Source organism: Megalobrama amblycephala, linkage group LG10, assembly GCF_018812025.1.
Source record: "Megalobrama amblycephala isolate DHTTF-2021 linkage group LG10, ASM1881202v1, whole genome shotgun sequence".
Classification (NCBI taxonomy): domain Eukaryota; kingdom Metazoa; phylum Chordata; class Actinopteri; order Cypriniformes; family Xenocyprididae; genus Megalobrama; species Megalobrama amblycephala.
The window spans coordinates 674,191-697,479 of record NC_063053.1 but is presented as its reverse complement, the minus strand read 5'-3'; the positions used below and the strand labels follow the sequence as shown (position 1 = coordinate 697,479).

At 36.0% G+C, this 23,289-nt stretch overlaps 1 protein-coding gene and 1 long non-coding RNA gene across 3 annotated transcripts in view; one reads left to right on the top strand and one right to left on the bottom strand.

Annotated features, from left to right (window-relative positions):
- Positions 1 to 926: 926 nt before the first annotated feature.
- marcksl1a (MARCKS-like 1a) lies at positions 927 to 3,927 on the bottom strand. Its single transcript, XM_048203847.1, has 2 exons — positions 3,656 to 3,927; positions 927 to 2,313 (listed from the first exon to the last, which is right to left on the bottom strand). Exons 1-2 carry the CDS (start codon positions 3,725 to 3,727, stop codon positions 1,702 to 1,704), a joined length of 684 nt encoding a protein of 227 aa, XP_048059804.1. The 5' UTR covers positions 3,728 to 3,927; the 3' UTR covers positions 927 to 1,701.
- Positions 3,928 to 4,068: 141 nt separating this feature from the next.
- Positions 4,069 to 23,289, top strand: part of LOC125276414 — a 30,488-nt gene continuing 11,267 nt past the window's right edge. For both annotated transcript variants that reach the window (XR_007186662.1, XR_007186661.1), the window contains exons 1-5: positions 4,069 to 4,212; positions 6,866 to 6,965; positions 7,953 to 8,058; positions 12,434 to 12,531; positions 22,247 to 22,389. This is a non-coding gene — a long non-coding RNA (uncharacterized LOC125276414). The remainder of the gene's footprint in view (positions 4,213 to 6,865; positions 6,966 to 7,952; positions 8,059 to 12,433; positions 12,532 to 22,246; positions 22,390 to 23,289) is intronic.

Genomic DNA, 23,289 nt, shown 5'->3' with positions numbered 1-23,289 from the left:
TGATGAAATGAAGTCCTTAGCAATGCATATCACTCACAAAAATACATTTTTGATATATTTACGGTAGGAAATTTACAAAATATCTTCATGGAACATGATCTTTACTTAATATCCTAATAAAAATTTATTATTTTGACCCATAAAATGTATTGTTGGCTATTGCTACAAATATACCCGTGTGAATTATGACTGGTTTTGTGGTCCAGGGTCACACATTTGGTGAAATCTTCATAATCTGCACAGAGTATTTTCATCCAACAGGATCTTAATTGGGGCAGGAAATTCCTCTTTATTATCATGAATGTCAATGTTCATTAGTTTTAAAACTCAAAAAACTCCACATGTATTTAGTATTACATCTGCAGGAAGCATCAGGTGGTGCGTTATAAACTTGTAGAACTTCTAGAACTTTCAGCATCTGAAGTTTGCTGTACCTGCTGCTTCTGGAGTGTTTATTTGACTTACCTGAGCAGATAAAGAGACCAAATCCTGAGCCATGGAGAAGAGGCACCAATCTTGATCAAAACATTTTTGAAAGCTTGTAAAATCTCATCATTTATAGTAAATTCTAACATTTATTCATGTCATTCCAAACTTTTATGATTTCGTTCTTCTGTGGAACACAAGATGATATTTTGAAAAATGTTGGACCTCATCGACAAAATACACTTATAAAATTTGCTGCATTCAAATTTTAGGTACAATCAACTTGCATATTTAAGTCATTTCAACTTAAATTACATTAAACTGACTTAATAATACAACTAAAGTTGAATCTTGTGTAACTTCTTGAAAATTGCTTAACTTATTTTGATAAGGCAATGTAAAAAAATCAGTCTGATATCAGTATAACATGTTCTTTGTGAAGATGAAGGTGTTTGATATTAAAATAAATATTTCATTTCAGAAAAACAAGCAAACACAAGGGGGGTCAAACATTTATTTGGCCTAATCGTACAACATCTTATTAACACCTGGAAATGTTAGCAAAATAAAGAGTCAGAAAATGTATGTACAGAGACTTAACAGAACAAAAATATATATTTGATAAAAGCAGTGGTTTAATTCCCCTTTGTCGTAAACTTTGAAATGTGTAGCTAGATCTGATTAAAACTGTAAAACATCATTAAAAACAGACTAAAAGACTAAAACCTATTCACTCGCCCAGATCTTCTGACACCCTACAGTTTTCAGGGCTAAAAATTGGAATGTAGAGCTATTTAAACACTTCTTAAAAAGATTTTTTTTATTTTTTATTTTTTTTTTTTTTATTGTATAGTTTTCACATCGTCCTTCAACCAACTCCTAAAAGGACAATTTGTCATTTCACTCATCAGCCCTGAAAAATCAAGGATCGGATGAAGTTTAAAAGAGAAAAATGACTGAAAAGTTTGTGAACAGGGAGCCACGCTCTTCCATCCGCCGCTCTTCCTCTGAGGCGGAAAATCCATCAGTCATTCCAATCCATACACAGAGCGTTCCCGACTCCCGGCAACGCTCTTGACGCGCGACACGGGTCAGACTGTTATCAGCAAAGGTGGTGAAAGAACTCAGATTCTCTGTAGTATTGCTGTAACTTTAAGATTGTGGCTCAAGTCTCATATATTTATATATATTTATATATATATTTATATATTTCAATCTCAAAAAGAAAAAAAAAGGATAAAGATAAACAGTCTAGGTTGCCACAGTGAGGTGAGGTCACTCTGTAGCCGGCTCCGGGTCCGAAGCTGTGGTGGGCGTGGTCTCTTCAGCAGGGGCGGGGGTCTCGGGGGTCTCAGATTTTGTGGTCTCCTCTGTGGGCGTGGCTTCTGTTTCCTGGGCGGGCTCTTCTGCTTTAGGCTCCTCCTCTGCTTTAGGCTCTGCCTCTGCTTGTGGCTCCGCCTCTGTCTTTGGCTCCGCCTCCGCCTCAGGTGCCGTTGTCTCACTGGTCTCTGCCGCAGCCGGCTCCTCCCCTTTGGTTTCCGTAGCCGCCTGGCCGTCCTCCTCGGGTTTGGCTTCGCCGGTGGGCGTGGCCGCGGTCTCCGCTGCCTCCTCGCTTCCCTTCTTGTTCTTCTTCAGGGAAATGCCCTTAAATTTGAAGGAGTTCTTCAGTGAGAATTTCTTCTTCTTCTTGGTTTCCTTTGCAGCTTCACCGTCGGATTTGGTGGCGTCTCCCTCGGTGGCAGGCGCGGCTTCGATGCCATCTCCCGCCTCCGTCTTGGCCACCTCCTCCTCCTTGGCAACCTCCGCGGTTCCATTTCCGTCTGCTGCCACGGCTTCTCCATCTGGCTTGGTGGATACGTCACCGTTGGTTTTCACGTGGCCATTTTCCTGAAGAGAAAAACAGAAAGAGGGTAGATAAGCCAAATGCATTTTGGTGCACACACAGATATATGTGTGTGTATATATATATATATATATATATATATATATATATATATATATATATACACACACATATACATATATGTATATATATATATATATATATATATATATATACACACATATACATACATACATACATACATACACACATGCATATATATATATATATATATATATATATATATATATATATTCATACATACATACATGCATATGCATATATATATATATATATATATATGGTTAAAAACACTTCAATGTTATGTAGAATTAAACCTTGCAATACAACAATATCAGAAGAATATAGCATACATAAACCCCTAAAATAGCTAAAATAGATATTAATTACTGCATGTTCGAGAATACCTAGAAATTAGTATGTTTTTCAGGCAGAAAAGAATGTGAGGAATGTGAGGACTGCTGTATATAATTACATTATAGACTGAAGCAACACCCAGTTAAACCCAAAAGCAGAAGTACATCATGCAATTACACACTGTGTGCGCTAGGGGCAATGTTGTTCCACTAAATATAACCCACAGCTTAGAAAACCAGCCACTGCCAGACAGAACAAAGAAAAGGGAGACAGCAACCTAAGAGACAGTCTGGCTCTAAAACACCTCTTTTTTCATGCATTTACTAGAAATTGGACAACTATAGCCATTCGGGTGATGTTTTGACCGAGCTCTACAGCCCTGAGATACGGTCACTGACTCGCTGCAAGTACTGGGGTCTTTAAATTGCATACATAAAAAATAATGTATCAAGTTAATTAATAAAGAAAACAGCTCTCTCATTACATATGGAGGGGGAAGTGTGCATATGCATTAAGGGGGATGGGTAGATTGATTATTAATGAAGTAGCAGAGGAATGGTCCATGCATTCACACACACATGCATTGCATTGTTTGCAGATCAGCAGAAGCGCTCTGCATCATTTGCATGCAGCTCTGCAACCTTTTGTTCTCAATTGGGGTTACTGCCAGTTTCAGCGCCATCACACGAGCACAGAGTCTCTAACTAAACCAAATAAAATGGGTTCAGAAAACAAATTTCTTAAAAACAACTCAAAGAAAGCGAGTTTTAATACAGATTTTCCACCCTAATTTCACAAAATTAGAAAATCTTCCTTCAGAACTGAGATGATTGTTGTCAGATTATCAAAAAATGTAGCACAAATTCCAATATTAAATTGTTAAAAACTAATTGTTGGATCATTAAACGGAGAAAAAAATCATATTGATAAGATGCCACGGTCATAAAAGTGCTTGTGATAGATCCTCACCTGACCATTGGCTTTATCAGCCGCGGCTTTTCCGTCCACTGTAGCTTCACCTTTAGTCAACTGAGCACCCATCCTCCTTTGTGTCTTCTCCAAAGAGTTAAAAATGAAAATAAAGGCAGAAAAAACCCTAGAGGTCCTTAAATTCGAACCCACACAGTCGAGACGGTGAGCGAGCGCTTAGATTCCTCTTGTGTTTTTAATCTGCTGTACTCAGCAGACAGAAATAAAGGCTGGTTTTCTGGTAGTAAATCCACACGGCTCTGCGGGGAGAGCAAACTGAGTTTCACAGCTACAAGTGTGAGTATTTGTCTGCGTGACTCCACCCAGCAGCTACGCCGCCCAATCTGCACCAGAGGGCTGGAGCTTCATCTGCCCCATTCAACACACACACTCCTGTAGATCACTGCATCTGCAGCTCTGCACCGCTGGATGGGTGCACTGCTATCATTAGGGGCTTTTGAGGGGATTTTATGACTATTTGAGCAGGAATCTTTCACATCCTCATCATATGTCTCATGGCTGTTGAAATGTCATGAAATACAAAACACTTTTAAAAGGTGAATTTCATTACTTTGGTTTAAGCAGATGTTATGTTTGTCATGTCTCTGAGTGCTGCATTTCACTCTAAAAAAAATCTGGGTTATTTCTTCTACCCAAATCCTTGGTTGAGCCTTTTGGGTCTTTTTTTTTTATTTTTTTTATTTATTTATTTTTTTTACCCAGTGTTTGGGTAGTTTTTGTGTTACACTGATCCTGGGTCAGACGTAACAACCCGGCATTTGGGTCGTTTTTTGTGTTACACTGATCCTGGGTCAGACGTAACAACCCGGTGTTTGGGTCGTTTTTGTGTTACACTGATCCTAGGTCAGACGTAACAACCCAGTGTTTGGGTCGTTTTTGTGTTACACTGATCTTGGGTTAGACGTAACAACCCGGTGTTTGGGTCGTTTTTTGTGTTACACTGATCCTGGGTTAGACGTAACAACCCGGTGTTTGGGTCGTTTTTGTGTTACACAGATCCTAGGTCAGACGTAACAACCCAGTGTTTGGGTCGTTTTTGTGTTACACTGATCTTGGGTTAGACGTAACAACCCGGCGTTTGGGTCGTTTTTGTGTTACCCAGATCCTGGGTCAGAAGTAACAACCCAGTGTTTGGGTCGTTTTTTGTGTTACACTGATCCTGGGTCAGACGTAACAACCCAGCGTTTGGGTCGTTTTGTGTTACACTGATCCTGGGTCAGACGTAACAACCCGGCGTTTGGGTCGTTTTTGTGTTACCCAGTTCCTGGGTCAGACGTAACAACCCAGCGTTTGAGTAGTTTTTGTGTTACACTGATCCCGGGTCAGACGTAACAACCCGGTGTTTGGGTCGTTTTTGTGTTACACAGATCCTAGGTCAGACGTAACAACCCAGTGTTTGGGTCGTTTTTGTGTTACACTGATCTTGGGTTAGACGTAACAACCCGGTGTTTGGGTAGTTTTAGTGTTACCCAGATCCTGGGTCAGACGTAACAACCCAGTGTTTGGGTCGTTTTTGTGTTACACTGATCCTGGGTTAGACGTAACAACTTGGCGTTTGGGTAGTCTTTGTGTTACTCAGATCCTGGGTCAGACGTAACAACCCAGTGTTTAGGTCGTTTTTGTGTTACCCAGCTCCTGGGTCAGATGTAACAACCCAGTGTTTGGGTCGTTTTTGTGTTACCCAGTTCCTGAGTCAGACGCAACAACCCAGTGTTTGGGTCGTTTTTGTGTTACACTGATCCTGGGTCAGACGTAACAACCCAGCGTTTGGGTCGTTTTGTGTTACACCGATCCTGGGTCAGACGTAACAACCCAGCGTTTGAGTAGTTTTTGTGTTACACTGATCCTGGGTCAGACGTAACAACCCAGCGTTTGGGTCGTTTTTGTGTTACCCAGTTCCTGGGTCAGACGTAACAACCCAGCGTTTGAGTAGTTTTTGTGTTACACTGATCCCGGGTCAGACGTAACAACTTGGCGTTTGGGTAGTCTTTGTGTTACTCAGATCCTGGGTCAGACGTAACAACCCAGTGTTTGGGTCGTTTTTGTGTGACCCAGTTCCTGAGTCAGACGTAACAACCCAGCGTTTGGGTAGTTTTTGTGTTACACTGATCCTGGGTCAGACGTAACAACCCAGCGTTTGGGTCGTTTTGTGTTACACCGATCCTGGGTCAGACGTAACAACCCAGCGTTTGAGTAGTTTTTGTGTTACACTGATCCTGGGTCAGACGTAACAACCCAGTGTTTGGGTAGTTTTTGTGTTACACTGATCCCGGGTCAGACGTAACAACTTGGCGTTTGGGTAGTCTTTGTGTTACTCAGATCCTGGGTCAGACGTAACAACCCAGTGTTTGAGTAGTCTTTGTGTTACTCAGATCCTGGGTCAGACGTAACAACCCAGTGTTTGGGTCGTTTTTGTGTTACCCAGTTCCTGAGTCAGACGTAACAACCCAGTGTTTAGGTCGTTTTTGTGTTACCCAGCTCCTGGGTCAGATGTAACAACCCAGTGTTTGGGTCGTTTTTGTGTTACCCAGTTCCTGAGTCAGACGTAACAACCCAGCGTTTGGGTAGTTTTTGTGTTACACTGATCCTCGGTCAGACGTAACAACCCAGCGTTTGGGTAGTTTTTGTGTTACACCGATCCTGGGTCAGACGTAACAACCCGGCGTTTGGGTCGTTTTTGTGTTACTCGGATCCTGGGTCAGACGTAACAACCCAGCGTTTGGGTAGTTTTTGTGTTACACTGATTCTGGGTCAGATGTAACAACCCAGTGTTTGGGTCGTTTTTGTGTTACCCAGTTCCTGGGTCAGACGTAACAACCTGCCGTTTGGGTCATTTTTGTGTTACCTCATATAAAATATGATAGACCAGTGGTTGTGTGGAGTAATTAATAAAAGTTTAGAGGATTTAATTAATCTGTAAACATTAATTCATGTATGAAGTAAAAAAAATAAAAAAATAAAAATAAAAATTTGTATTACAGTAAAAATGAATCAACCCATTATGAAAACAACCCAAATTGGAGCCCAGTGTTTTTTAGAGTACAACTTCTACCATGAAAAACTGACAATTTATTAATAAACATTTTTTGTTTTTCTTCATTTTTCAATTTAAAAAATAGTTTAAAAAAAAATTTGAACTAAGCATGTTTTCTTTACAATTCTGTTTTATCTTTATTTACATCCTTTCAGTCTTTTGTAAAATCCCTACAACTAAAAAGGCAGTTCTGTGATGACATCATCGTACAGGAAGTGACATCATTTTGGAGGGAAAACAACAGCACCAACATCAGTGAGTATTAGCAATGGACTGAATTGATTCTGTGATGTTCTGTTGGTTAGTCTGCAGAAACAATCCTGTAAAATGAAAGTAAAATTGGTTTGATAATATCAGCATTCCTAAAGACAGTTAAACTCTTGCTCTTCATTTCCGTTCTGTTCCTTTTTTATGCCGTTGTATAAATAATCAAGCTGTAATTAAACTTGACCAGAGCATATTTCCGAACGTCGTCTCTATGCTTACATAGAAATTGGTTCTTAAATTATATCAGGAGTTTATTTTTGATTTATTTTTATGATTTATTCATTCACACCTCCACTACGTTAGGCTCATATTTGTGTGATTTTATGATGACCTCACACGTGTGATTTGAGAAACCCTTTCCAGGGAACACTATAGATAAGTGCGTGGTGGCTGTTTTTACCCTGCAGTTGTGTAGCAACAGATACAAACACATGGACATCATATGTTTTATTGATGGTTAGAAACACAGATTACATTTTAGAAGCATTTTCTGACTAAACGAGTGAAGCCTGGAAGACCTGCAAACATTTTGCATTTGAAGCACAAGTAAATAGGAATAAAACAGTGAGTAAACAGCCACTACTGTATCATATTTGGTGTGCAAAGACCTCGAAATTATCAACATGATCAAAACCTGAAAAACCTGCTGTACACAATCATGCCTTTTGTTTTTAGCAGGAAAAGACCTTTTTGTGTCATCTCTGAAAATGACCACCTTCAGCTCGTCTTTTTGCTGTGAAATCTTTAATGAAGAACTTTTATATCATTGGTAATATTTCAAAAGGAATATTTGCTGGACTGAAGCAATTTTACTTGATTATCCATACATCGTTAAAACGGCAGTGAACCAGCAGTCTTTTGAGCAAAGTTTATTTGTGCATCTCTAAATCATCACTGAATTGCATTACATGGTTTATCATAAAACTAATATTAAAATATATATGTATATATATATATATATATATATCAATACAGAACCCAGAACATTCCTTGAGCAGCAGAAGTTGGAATGCCACATGGTTTTAATGCCCCGCCCACCGCAGCGATGATGACACGCAGCGCCCCTGACCCCCCGCCTCTGGTATGTGTGGAATGTGTTTGCCACCCAAAGATCCCTGCTGTCATTCAGCGCACCACTGTGAGCCCCGGGGCTGCTGGGTAATTCACCCCCACGGCCTGTGGGCGGACGGGGAAACTGAGGGGGTGGAGGTGGAACAAAATCCTCTAGAAATTAAACGTGTGAAAGGAAAAATTACAGGGAAATTTGATAGAAAATGACATGAACTTACAGGGAACATGTAAACCCAACAACACTTGGTGTTGAGAAATGAGGAGGAAGTTGGGCAGATATACGATACTGTACAAAAGTCCGGGCTTGGTTTTGTGTTTGAAGAAAGTCTCTTTATGCTCAACAAGGCTGTGTTTATTTAATCACAAATACTGTAAAAATTGTAAAATATTTGTACTATGTAAATCAGCTGTTTTCTATGTGAATATATAGTAAAGTGTAATTTTCAGCATCATTACTCCAGTCTTCAGTGTCACATGATCCTTCAGAAATCATTCTAATATGATAATTTGCTGCTCAAGAAACATTTATGATTATTATCAATGTTGAAAACAGCTCAGATTTCAGTGGAAACTGATTTTTCTCAGGATTATTTGATAAATTAAATGTTCAAACGAACAGCGTTTATTTGAAATAGAAATCTTTTGCAACATTATAAATGTCTTTAGTGTTACTTTAGACCGAATTAAAGAATTAAAAAAAGAAAAATCGTACTGACCCCAAACTTTTAAACAGTGTTGTATGATTATTCCTAAACAACTAATGGTAAAAAGTGGGAAATTCTGCCAATTCTCATTCTGTTCCTGGTTCTGCATGTTCACAATGGATCAATAAAACACATTAAACATGAATTAGAGCAGTCGTTAACCCTAAAATGAGCACTCTCTGAATCTTCAATTCAATTCAATTCACATTTATTCAAAGCAGCTTTACAGAAAATGCATGTCAACATTACAATTTAAAGAATGCAGTTAGCAAATAATGTAATAATTTAGGCAATTAATTTACAATCAATGTTAGCAGTTTACCATTACAGACTCCTGTCACTTTCTCTGAGAAAGCTGAAAATGTTTTTCTTTTTCTTAAGATGAAGCCTTTAAAAAGCAGTCAGTGTTTGTGTGAGGAACTGCTGTAAACACAGAGAGATTTTCCATCACTGACGTCTAAAGGCGCGTATTTGAATTATGCAAAAGTTAATAAGACCTTGCAGTGACCTTTTGCTGTGTTTTTCACGTGAAGCTAACACATGACTGTCAAACTATATTTTTATGGACTCTTTTGAGGTTGAAATAGTGCAGTAGTGACAGATATTATTTTTATTTTTGGCTGAACTAATGCAGTTTTCTAACTAAACCTATTTTTAAATGCTTTAATTTTAGACAAGGCAAATATAGGCTCTTCCCATTTAAGCATGACTAAGAGAAGCTCTCTCTCTCTCTCTGTGTGTGTGTGTGTGTGTGTGTGTGTGTGTGTGTGTGTGTGTGTGTGTGTGTGTGTGTGTGTGTCAAGAACAGTGGGAATTAGAAAAGACGTATGGAGGGGGAGGGGAAGACACTTTCACAGAGAGAGAAACGCGTGTGTGTTTCAGGTAAACCCTACATTATGGGGACAAAACAAACATGGCAATATCTGAAGTTCTTGTCAGTATGAAACAAGGATTTGTTAGTTTGTACAGTATAAAAATCATCATGTCTATGGAAAGCTAAGATGAGTGTGTGTGTGAGGGAGAAACAGATGTGTGTGTGAGCTGTAGTGTTAGTGGGTCAGTGTGCCAGCTGCAGTCTGATCTTCTCTCTCTCTCTGTGTCACACACACTCCACTCATGTTCTTTAAGTCATATGCTAAAGGCGCCAAAAACTCTGATGTTTGACAGTGTGTGTGTGTGTGTGTACAGTAGATTGTGTGTTTTTGCTTTGATGCTCATGTTCTTCAGCATGATGTGAGACGATCACTTATTTATTTGGTTAATCACCTGGAGTTCTGCAGACTCGTTTGGTTATAGATTTTGAATGTTAATGTGTACATCGTGTGTGATGATGTTCTCTTACAGTTACGCCTACAGCAAAACTCAGTGTGTGTTTGTGTGACTGACGGTGTGCTTCACACTCACAACAGCACAATACCTCAAAAATTAGTAGCGTCTTCCATTGGCTGGACAAACAGATAGTCCCGCCCTCAAACTCCTCTTTAAATGGATTACTTTTCCGTGTCAAATCAACCAGGGGTCCCCGGCGAGATTCTTATAAACACTCTTCTGAGAGCAAGTTAATGTGCCATTTTCAGTGGATTTTTGCTACTCAGAGAGTTATAATTTAAATGCACTTCTTTTGAAACAAGATACATTTCTAGTTTCATCATTATTTATTCTTCAGACATTCCTCTTTAAATGCAATAAGTGTCAGCGGTGTGCAAAGTGAACCTCATTTGGTTTTTAATCACTGAGAATGGGTCAAATTCAACAGTTTTGAACTGCTTTGAGATCCTCATATCTTTGGAACTGAACTATATAGAGCCTTGAAAATGAAGATTTCGAAATAAAAGTTTATTAAGCATGAGAATCTAGAAGGATATTAAGATATCTTGAATAGGTTTAGAGTTACAGGCATGCAAACTTTGGAAAAGGAGCATTTATGGCACTCAGACAGGAATGTTCTATGCAACTGAGATGATGGAAAAACACAAGATACATTTCTAGTTTCGACATTATTTGTTCTTCAGATATTCCTCTTTAAAATAAAAAAGTATCTTTTATATGCAAAGTGACCCACATTTGGTTTTTGACCACTGAAAATGTGTACAATTTGCTCATGGAGCCGCATTAAGATCTCCATATCTCTGGGATTGAACCATCGAGGGCCTTTAAAATGAAGAAACTAAAAGAAAAGTTTGTTAAGAACCAGAATCTAAAAGGATATTAATATATCTTTAATATTTCTTTTGTTACAGACATGCAAACTTGAAGCAAAAGAACATGAGGAGTGCTTCTTTCGCATTTTTGAACGGTCACTGTTGGCATATAATGAAACAAAGATTGATAAACTCAACAGATTTTACTAACAGATCTACCAATCTCTGTGTGAAAATAAAATAATGATGCTGCCATCTTTATAAAGTCATTTTTACACTCTTCTAATTTGCTCAAAATCTCAGTCAAATCAATGGTCATTTTGACCCTACTCTACAAAATAGTGGATTACTCAGTAAATATACATCTGTGATGTTTAATATTTTGGCTTTCATCACTATTTATGTTTGTCTTTCTACAGAAAAATATTTAAATAGTGGGGGAAGTTTCTGAAATTTGGTTGATTTGACACAGAATGACCCTTTTAGTTTTGTCTGTGTTTTAGGATTTGTGTTTGTTTTACACTTCAGTTTGAATCCATTTGTATGGAAACAGTGTCTTGAATCCATTATTGAGTTTCTGCACTGTTGTTTTAGAGAGAGAATCTGTTTAGAAGCTTACAAACAGTCGTTCTCTTAAATCTGTGTGGCTGTCAGAAAACATCTTGACGAGAGAGAAGCGCTCGCTCTTTCCCAGACTCCTCCGGCTCATTGTCATTCTGCTCCAGTTTCACGTTTTCACTGATCTTCTGCTGCTGTCAGGTTGCCATAGCGCTGCGTTTCTGTTAGCGTGTTCGACGGCGTGACCCATTTTTCACCCCCCCATCATCCCTCGCCCTCAATAACCCCTCTCTCCCCTCCTCCAAACGACAGAAATCCTCCACAGGCCTGTTTTCCTCATTCAACACTTACACTCGCTTTTGTCTTCAGCAAATGTCTGACATCTTACATTTGATACTCGTCGTTCAGTTCTTTAGTTTTTTATTCATGTCAAAATTGTTTCAGTAAAATTGATGTATATGCACTTTATATATACTGTATGTATACATTATCGCCATGGAGAAGTAGTTTTTTTAAGCGTATAAACCTTTCAGTACAGACCTATAAAAATAATGTTTGTGTTTTTAACATTTTAAATGTGTATTCGAGGTTTAGCAGTTGAAGAACAACACTATCCTAAGAGATAGATCATAATTATATTTGCAAATATCTGAATATTTTGCTATAAAATTTTCACTTAGGATCAATTATTGCATCATCATTTATATTTTGTTTGCAATGCTTCTTTGGATTGCATCATTATAAAGAGATTAAGTGCATTATTTCTCATCATTTTCAAATAATGGAATCACAGTTTATTATGTCATCTCAAAGCTTGTTGGTTTGATTCATGGCTTTTTATCGAAGAATTTTTGAAATTGTTATGGAGAAAATGAATGGGACACATGAATAATGACTTTTGGCCTGTGATTTTAGAAATCTTGAAATATAAGTCATATGAAGCACTTTTATGACACTTGAGTGTTGTTCTGCTTCCTTTTAGGAGCTTGAAACTCAGTTTTATGGGAAAGAGCAACCAGCACAATTGTTAAAATCCAAAAGAAAATACAGAGGATAGAAAGTCATACAGGTTTTGAACTGGTGAGTAAATACGGATTTATTTTTATTTTGAGGCAAACTAGAGTGAATGTTGATTTCATGTTGACTTTATTACTACGGAAGCATGTTTCTGCCACTGCAGTATAAACTCACAACTGTGAGAAAAAGGTCATAACTGTAAGATACAAACTCAAAATTCTGAGAAAAAAAGTAAAAAAAATAAACTTTTTGAGAAAAGAAGTCAGAATTGCGAGATATAAACATATGCGAGAATAATCAGAATTTTAAGATATAAATGAAAATTCTGAGAAAAAGTCAGAATTACGAGATATAAATTCGGAAATGCGAGAAAAAAGTCACAATTTTAAGATACAAACTCAAAATTCTGAGAAAAAGTCAAAATTACGAGATATAAAAAAATTTTGAGAAAAAAGTCAGAATTGCAAGATATAAACATGCGAGAAAAGTCAGAATTTTAAGATATAAACTCAAAATTCTGAGAAAAAAAGACAAAATTACGAGATATAAATTCGGAAATGCAAGAAAAAAGTCACAATTTTAAGATACAAGCTCAAAATTCTGAGAAAAAGTCAAAATTACGAGATATAAACAAAATTTTGAGAAAAAAGTCAGAATTGCAAGATATAAACATGCGAGAAAAGTCAGAATTTTAAGATATAAACTCAAATTTCTGAGAAAAAAAGACAAAATTACGAGATATAAATTCGGAAATGCAAGAAAAAAGTCACAATTTTAAGATATAAACTCAAACATTCTGAGAAAAAAAGACAAAATTACGAGATATAAATTCGGAAATGCGAGAAAAAAGTCACAATTTTAAGATATAAACTCAAACATTTTGAGAAAAAAAGACAAAATTACGAGATATAAATTCGGAAATGCGAGAAAAAAGTCACAATTTTAAGATACAAACTCAAAATTCTGAGAAAAAGTCAAAATTACGAGATATAAACAAAATTTTGAGAAAAAAGTCAGAATTGCAAGATATAAACATGCGAGAAAAGTCAGAATTTTAAGATATAAACTCAAAATTCTGAGAAAAAAAGACAAAATTACAAGATATAAATTCGGAAATGCAAGAAAAAAGTCACAATTTTAAGATACAAGCTCAAACATTCTGAGAAAAAAAGACAAAATTACGAGATATAAATTCGGAAATGCGAGAAAAAAGTCACAATTTTAAGATACAAACTCAAAATTCTGAGAAAAAGTCAAAATTACGAGATATAAATTCGGAAATGCGAGAAAAAAGTCACAATTTTAAGATACAAACTCAAAATTCTGAGAAAAAAAGACAAAATTACGAGATATAAATTCGGAAATGCAAGAAAAAAGTCACAATTTTAAAGGCAGGGTAGGCAAAAAAATGTATAAAAAACTTTTTTTCAAAATTTGTTTAAACTTTATTTATATATCAATACATAATTAAAATGTAAGTACTCTGAAAAAGAAAGTATAAAAATCGAGTGTCTGTAGACCTCTCACGACTGTTTTAAAGACAGCTCATTATTTCCATTCACTCCACCCCCTCCCTTCTGGGCTCCTTCCAAAGCCACGCCCCCAAAACGCATGAACGTGTGACTCCGACCACTGAGCTGGAAGACGCATTATTTACCTGAGACGAGCACAGTGCATGTAGTGACATCATGTCAGAATCACATGTAATAAAAATAACTTTATAATTATGAAGATAAACAAACAAGATGTATTTTAGTACTCACTATCAAGCTAGCATATTGATATTGGTAAAGTTTAAAATATATATTTTTTGATTCGCTAACGAGCTATCTATAAGGCAAAGCTAAAAACAGGTTGCATGATACACGTTTTTCCATTACCATCATTTACACTGTGATGAAGATGAATTTCGTGTAAGATTCATAACATATACGTTGTTCTACAGATCAACAGAGTAACATACACTCAAATATCAACTCACAACTGCATTGCAGACACAAAATAATAACACACACATACAACAAAGTGTGTACGACACACACAGATACAAGATAAAGACATCAGTAAACATAGGTAGAGAATATAAAAACAAAACAAAGGCGAAAAAAAACGTGCAGGTAAACTTACAGGTGAACATGGTAAAAGAGTTAGACAGAGGGTAAAATTATGCACAATTCAACACTATAGCTATCATTATTTATCGTCTCTACTACGGCTCGCTAAGTAATGTTATGTTAGCTATATTACGCAGCTACGTGTGCTAATGACACATGCTTCATGAAAAAATAAACAAAAAAATATGTATGATCAAAATACAAAAAGAAAGATTTACCTGTCCAGCAGAAATAAAGCCATCAAGGAGTCACTTTTCAGCCCCTTGAGTTCCCTCAGTTCTCGCCATCGCTGGAAAGCCACGCCGATATTAACTCGCGTTTTATTTCTTTGTTTATCCAAAGACTTTTTGTTCATTGCCTTTTCTTGTACTGTTACTGTCTTCCTTTTTTTGCCTGGTTTGCCTTCACTAACTGCATAGGCCGATACTGTGAATTTAGCTTGCTGTTTCTCTGCCATTGTTTTGGTATTCCTAGGATCCATGCCTCTTGGATTCCCCAAATCAAACGTGCGCGCGCAAGTGGGCAGGTCATGTGTGGCAAAAGGGTGGTTGCCATGGTTGCGAGAGAGTGACAGCCGCCTAAGCCAATCCTATGTTTCGTCCCGGATGGAAATAATGAGCTGTGTTTAATACAGATTAAACGGTCTAGAGTCACTCGATTTTTATACTCTTTTTATCAGAGTTCTTACATTTTAATTATGCATGTATATATATAGAAAGTTTAAACAAATTTGGAACAAAATTTCTTACCTACCCTGCCTTTAAGATACAAACTCAAAATTCTGAGAAAAAAAGACAAAATTACGAGATATAAATTCGGAAATGCAAGAAAAAAGTCACAATTTTAAGATATAAACTCAAACATTCTGAGAAAAAAAGACAAAATTACGAGATATAAATTCGGAAATGCGAGAAAAAAGTCACAATTTTAAGATATAAACTCAAACATTCTGAGAAAAAAAGACAAAATTACGAGATATAAATTCGGAAATGCGAGAAAAAAGTCACAATTTTAAGATACAAACTCAAAATTCTGAGAAAAAGTCAAAATTACGAGATATAAACAAAATTTTGAGAAAAAAGTCAGAATTGCAAGATATAAACATGCGAGAAAAGTCAGAATTTTAAGATATAAACTCAAAATTCTGAGAAAAAAAGACAAAATTACAAGATATAAATTCGGAAATGCAAGAAAAAAGTCAGAATTGTGAGATAAGTCACAAGTACCTTTTTATTTTTATTCTGTGGGGAAACAAGCTCCCATATTAAACCAAACAGTTTGTGCTGTACAGTATTAAATCAGTCTTGTAGAAACACACAGACTGAGTGACAGCAGATCAGTGTGTGTGTGTGTGTGTGTGTGTGTGTGTTTAATAATCTGATTATGATTTCATTTCATAAGACATTCACGCATATGAATCAAAATATGAGCCGACATGATTTATAAATCAGGAGCGTAATCACAGGATTTACATGACTAGATTACACACACACACACACACTGTAGTGTCCGGCTAGACACATCTGGTGCTGTTTGTCTTTATGGCTGAAAAAGTTTCAAAGCAGGAAGTAAAAAGACATCCTGAGTTTTAACAGGGCAGCACACACACACACACACACACACACACACACACACACACACACACACACACACACACACACACACATTAAGGATGCAGCAATATAATACAATACAAACTCTAAATCTAGAAGGACTGCATCTAAAAGCATTTACAGTCATCTGTCAGTGTTCAGTGAGGAGATGATGGTGGGAAACAGAACTGTGAAACAGAGGTCAAGTCTGTTTACTCTTTTCTTCTAGACATCCTCACATGTGTCCTTCTTTCAACATATCCTGTGTGAGTTTGAGCTATTAAATCACGTGAAGAATGTGAGCTATCTGAATGTGCTGTGACTGATAGTGGAGCAGTACATGAACTCTTAAATACACTTGACCGAGGTTATCCAATCAGACGCGGTTATTGAAGAGTTGCGGTCACAGGTCATGTCTGACCATCAGAGTGTGTGATAGGAGTCACTGATGGAGGAACACATCGCAGTCGACCTCATGTCCTAAAAGTCTGTTTTTAATATAATTGCAGTTAATATATTAATGAAATAAAAGGCCTGACATACAACATGACATACAAGTTTCAACAGAAATTACATTAAAGTATATTTTTGTTTAGTTAGTTAACGTTTGTCGTACATTGAACCATATTAGAAGTAACTGGATGAGTAAAGTTTATAGACAAACTTTGAGTTGGCTTGAAAAAGTCTAATCAGAACGTTTGAAGGATTTCAGTTAGAGATAGTCTAAGTTTTAGTTTAGTCGTTTTAAAAGCCAGGGTGGTTGCTAGGGTACTCTGAGTGGTTCCTAGGGTTTTATGTGGTTGCTAAGGTACTTGGGTAGTTGCAAGTTACAAGCATGTTGCTAAGATGTTACTAGCATGATTAGCATTTTGATTGTTTCTAGTTTGTTTGTAGAATGTTGTTAACATGATTAGCAAGTTACTAGCATGTTTCTAGCATGATTAGCATGTTACTAGCATGTTACCATGATTAACATTTTATTAGCATGATACTAGCACATGTTTAACAATTTACTAGCATGTTGTTAGCATGTTTTAGCATGATTAGCATTTTGTTAGCATGTTGTTAGCTTGTTACTTGTATGTTTTGCTACCATGATTAACAAGTTACTAGCATGTTTGTAGCATAAATAACATGTTTTCTAACATGATTAGCATGTTAGTAGCACATTGATAGATAGCATTTTTAATAATTTACTAGCATGTTGTTAGCATGTTTTAGCATAATTAGCATATTTGCTAGCATTTTTCTAGCATGATTAGCATGTTACTATTTTATTGCTAGTATGATTAGCAAGTTAGTAGCATGTTGCTAGCATGATTAAAAAGTTGTATGTTTCTGACATTTTACTAGCATGATTGACAAGTTATTAGCATGCTGCTACCATGTTTCTAGCATTATTAACATGTTGCAAGATTGATTAACAAGTTTCTAACATATTTCTAACATGTTTCTAACATGACTAGCATGTTACTAGCATGTTAATAGTATGTTTCTAACATGATTACCATGTTGTTAGCATGTTTCTAGCATGAGTAATATTTTGCTAGCATGATTACCATGTTGTTTGCATTTTTTAACATCATTACCATGTTGTTAGCATGTTTCTAGCATAAGTAGCATTTTGCTAGCATGAATACCATGTTGTTAGCATGATTAGCATGTTACTAGCAAGTTTGCTAGAATGATTATCATGTTGTTAGCATGTTTCTAGCATGATTAGCATGTTTTTAGCGTGTTAATAGCATGCCTTAGCATGATTACAATGTATGTTGTTAGCATGTTTCTAGCATTATTAGCATGTTTCTAGCATGTTGATAGTATTTTGTTAGCATGATTACAATGATGTTAGCATGTTTCTAGCATGTTAATAGCATTTTGCTAGCATGATTACCGTGTTGTTTGTTAGCATGTTTATACCATGATTAGCATTTTGCTAGCATGATTACCATGTTGGTAGCATGTTTGTTGCATGATTAGCATGTTGGTAGCATGATTACCATGTTGTTAGCATGTTTCTAGCATGAGTAGCATGTTGTTAGCATGATAACATGATTAACATATTTCTAGCATGTTGTTAGCATGTTAACGTGATTAGCATGTTTTGATAGCATGTTTGTAACATGATTTCCCTTTTTGCTAACATGAAAAATCCTGCTAAAACCAAGTAAAAGCAGCTGATTCAGTAAAAGACCAACCCGATCTCACAGCAATTCATACGTATTTTACGAGGTGGCTAATTCGTACAAATTCATATGAATGACCTACCCCGCCCCTAAACCTACCCGTCACTGGGGTTTAGACAAATTGTACGAATTTGTACGAGTGAGGTCATATGAATTCACACGAATTAGCCACCTCGTAAAATACATACGAATTGTTCGTGAGATAACGTTGACAAAAACGGCTAGAACCAGATAAAACCAGCTGAATCAGTGGAATATGTGTAATAGCTTGTGTTTTTCATAAGGGTTTATGGAGCTTTTTCGTCATTCTTGTGCTCTTTGAAGCCTCTGGTCACTGCATGTTTTCATTTTATGGAAAAGGGTGTGAAGTTTCTCCCAAAAATGTCATTTAGTGGTGAATTCTGACTCATGTTCATTATTCCAGTGTTATGAGAATCTCATCACAACCCAGCATTTGTTTAAAACAAAGACTCATTTTTAACTTTGGTTTCTGTCAGTTGTGTATTTTTATGCAAATCTGGATTAAGAAATGTCAGTCAGCTGACACAATCCAGTAACACACACTGCTGGGATTTTCCCATGAGCCCTGATTCCCAAACACGAATCAAATGTGCAGTGAATCACACCGCTGAATCAGCGTTACGCTCAGACAGAAAGTGATTCAGTCAGAGATTCGCAGACGCTTTCCTCCAAGAAATATCTGTCAGCTTCGGTTCAGTCCTCCCATCCTTCCTCCAGGCCACAGGAAGTGGGTCCCCCAGTGAGCGAGACACTGGCGTCTCATCCTACGGGAAACAGGAAGTGCCCTCACATGCCTGAGGGAGGATGACATATCCTCAGCCTTCATTATTTCATTTCCATTCACATTCCAGCTCTTGAACGGAAAGGAAGCGTTGTTAAAAGGCGGAGCGTTTGTTTACATGCGGATGATTTCTGGAGCCTCAGGAATGTGTTATCACACTCGTATCAGCAGCAGACGTGTTCATACATGACTCTGTGATATCTGAATCACTGCTGATCAGCGCCGGTGACGTCACGCTTCATGGATGTTTCCAGAGTTTGATCCGAGCTGTTTACTGCCGAACACACGACTCCAGTTAAACTGATGAACAAACATTCTTGCTGTAACGTTAATAATACCTTCATTCAACGTTATCTTGGTTTTAATCATGTTCTCAAAACGTTAGCACAAACACATTATTTATACATCCCTTTTTTTTTCTGAAACTTATTAGTTGGATGTTCATCTTACGTTTTTTAAATGTTGCTACAATGTTCAGAGAACATTCAAAAGTAACATTCCCTTAATGTTTGCAGAATGATACAGTGGAACATTCCCTCAACGTTCGCGTAACCAAGAAAAAACATTCTTAAACTGGACACGAGGAAGTGATTTTACCGCAGTTAAAGGTGCAGTTCATGATCTTTCTGATTGTTTTTATAAATGGGCAGTGATCAATAAATATTTGTGTATTAACATTCATCTTTATTTGCCAAAGTTTATTATAGCTGGATGTTTTGTAGCAATGTGCTGCATTAATATTTAAATAATACATTTAAATATCAAAATATTTTTAAATTAAATTTAAATATTTACAATTAAAATATGTATTTTATTTTAAATATTTAAATTTAATATTCAGTACATTTGCATTGTATTACATTTCAAATGTATTAACTTTAAATAAAATATCAAAAAATAAACTATAATAAAAAAAATTATAATCAAGCACTTTACATATCAAAATTTTTAAAGCATAACAAAAAGTTAAAAAAAGTTAATTAAAAAAGTTCTTTCAAATAAAACCTTTAATATGACTATTATAAAGTGCTCTTTTAAAGATGCATAAAAATGTAAAAAGTTAATAATTAACTTAAATTAACTTTTTATATAAATTTATGATTATAAAATATTTTAATAAATGACTATACAAATATTTAAAATGGTAGTGTGTGTGTATATATATATATAATATTAAAATATAAATCATAAATCTAAATATAAAAAATGAAAATAATAAAATGAAAATAACTAATAACATTTAAAAATAAATAAATAAATAAATAAATAAATAAATATTAAATATTTAATTGAATAAAATTGTGCATTTGTCCATGATTATTAAATGTCATAAAATAACTTTTTGGGGTAATTTATTAGGAATTTATTAATATTTAGGACCATTTTCATCGTATTGCTGTTAACGTTACTTAAGAAATCAGTAAGGCTCACAAAAATGCTTTTTAGTGATTTTATCATGATTAAAATGCCACGTCATGTCACGTCATGACCTATAGCCCATTACCACGGTAAAATCATGGTGTTCAATGTGGATTTTAATTGCGTCTGGTGTTAACTGACCCCCGGGAGAGATCAGAGGATGCAGTTTAAACACAACCAAACTAGGCTGTCCAGGAAATGGACACACACACACACACACACACACACACACACTGTAAATGAGTGTGTGGCCTTATGAGAGCAGAAGGGAAACATGCTAGTGTGTGTGTGAGAGTTCAGCTGACGCAGATGGCGGTGTGTGTTCGGGGTGTTTCAGTCTTGAGGTGGGGTGTGATGACAGAGATGAGGGTTTTATTAGGGTGAGAGTCATGCAGGAAATTAGGTACTGAATCTGACTGTTCTGAAATCAGACGCTCTGGAGACACGAGAAACTCAACATGGAATCAAACTTCACCCAGTCCACTTCCTTAAGACACATTCCTGCTCTTATTGTGAACCATTCATCAATCCATGTCATTCCAAAGGAAAAAATGTTGGTTTTCATAATCTTTCACGGTAATATAATAACTTGTTGCACCTCTGAAAAAGGCATTGTTTTAATGTTACAGCAATAATAGAGAATTTTAACTAAATAGACCATTGCTATTAAAGAAAAAAAAGAAAAAGAAGCATAGTGTGCAACCATAAATTTAATTATAATTCAGATTATATGTGTGTGTGTGTGTGTGTGTGTGTCCTGAATCAACTGCTCACGTTCGCATCATCACAAAAATATTTTTTGAAATATTTGTGATGTTTCAAATACTTGTGAAACATATTTTTGTGATGATGCAAACTTGAGAAATATGCAGATTTTTAACTATGTATCAGATTAAAGTTTTGCTTTTGTTAACTAAAATGAAGTTGGGATCCAATAAAATATGAGTATTATGTGAAAATGTTGCCTTGGAATAAAATAAAATGTTCAAAAATTACTTTAAAACTGAAATAAAAATAAATGAAAGCTAAATAGAAATAGAAATAAAATGACAAAAACACAGTTACTAAAACTTAAACTAAAATTAAAAAGAAAACTGAAAATATACACATGAAAGCTAATTCAAAACATTATTATTATTATTATTATTATTATTATGTTATAGTATTTATTAAAGCACTGCTATAACATGCTTGTTTTTCAGAAATAAGCATGACCTAAAACGCTCCATCTTCATCCTACACCGTTTTCATTGATGTTTTTTTGATGAATTTCGTCACATTAAGGAAGTGAAATGAGCTGCGAATGTGGTTTATGTTGCTCAAACAAACAGATGGATGTTGTGATAGTGTCATAGAGACACACTGTTTACTCTGCAGGGAAATCAACACTAAATAATGCTCTTCATACATTAATCTGGTTCGATAAACGTGTTTTATCACTGAAACACACTTCAGTGTCTGTATCAGATGTGTGTCAGGACTCAGAGGTGTGAGTCACATCACGACACCACACAAACCTCAAGACCCAGAGGTCAAAGGTCAGTGATGTTCCACACAGTCCTCACAAAGGCCGGATCAATGAATATGAACTCGAGCTGAAGCTTCAGTGTTTTTATCTCAGGATCTCTCTCTTTCTATCTCTTTTGTTCATTCCACACATGCCAGTGTAAATGACAGACGCGGATAAGAGATTGTGCCCGTCCTCCTTAAGATGAAAGATCAGGGTCATCATTCCCAGACCTGCAGGAGCCTCAACAACCACCTCCAATCCTGAGGAGAAATCCTGAGGAGAAATCCTGCTCTTCAGTGTAAGTCTGTGGTCTTTTACACACTCTCTTAACCACTAACCCTAAATATGAGCGGTAGTCATTAGGGTTGCCATGTCAAAACTATCCCAAAGGTCAATCAAAAGTAGCCCAATGACCATCCCAAAAATCAAAACTCATAATATGACATGCTTATACCTAAAATACATATTTGACAGCCGCTGTTATATATCACCGTGATCATAAACAGCTCTCTGGATCCCACAGTTTTATCGTTGGTATGATATAAAATATCCCAAAACAAGCATTTCAGTCATATATATAGTTTATCAACAGTTTAAAAGTGACCCGATCCCGCGGGAAGACTTGGCAACCCTGGAAGCGATTGTGATGCTTGTCTTTGACTGTAAAGCAACACTATTCAAAGTTTAGACGTTGTTGTTTGCTTTAGTTGTAAATGTCCTTGTCACAGTCCACTGCCCAGGACCAAACCATCCGCCAGCTAACAGGAAATCCTCTCCTGACAGGAAGTGACACGGCACATACGTGCCTATGAAACAGGAAATGCACCCTGTGTAAGCTCATTCATAACAGTCATGCACAGACGACATACAAAACTAGGGCGGGGCAAGAGTTGAAAGCAATTTATATTTAATATATAATATTTTAAGCCTTTTAATGGTATTCATTGAATATCTTGATATTTATACATTTGCTCAGAAATTAATTGAAACTGTGATTTATCCTTTTTTAATCTAAAGAACTCTCAATTCAACCTTTTTACCAAGTAGATTAAAAAAAAAAATGTGTATATATATATATATATATATATATATATATATATGTAGATATGTATATATATATATTCACTACATTTTTAATATTTGTATAATAATTTATTAAAATATTTTATACAATATTTTATCACAAAAATGTGTTTGT

What these genes read in the sequence shown, in the direction of transcription:
- marcksl1a (XM_048203847.1), bottom strand. Translation starts at nt 3,727, where the DNA reads ATGGGTGCTCAGTTGACTAAAGGTGAAGCTACAGTGGACGGAAAAGCC. An exon ending in CTGATAAAGCCAATGGTCAG is followed by an intron (nt 2,314 to 3,655) that starts GTGAGGATCTAT and finishes TTTTCTCTTCAG; the next exon opens with GAAAATGGCCACGTGAAAAC.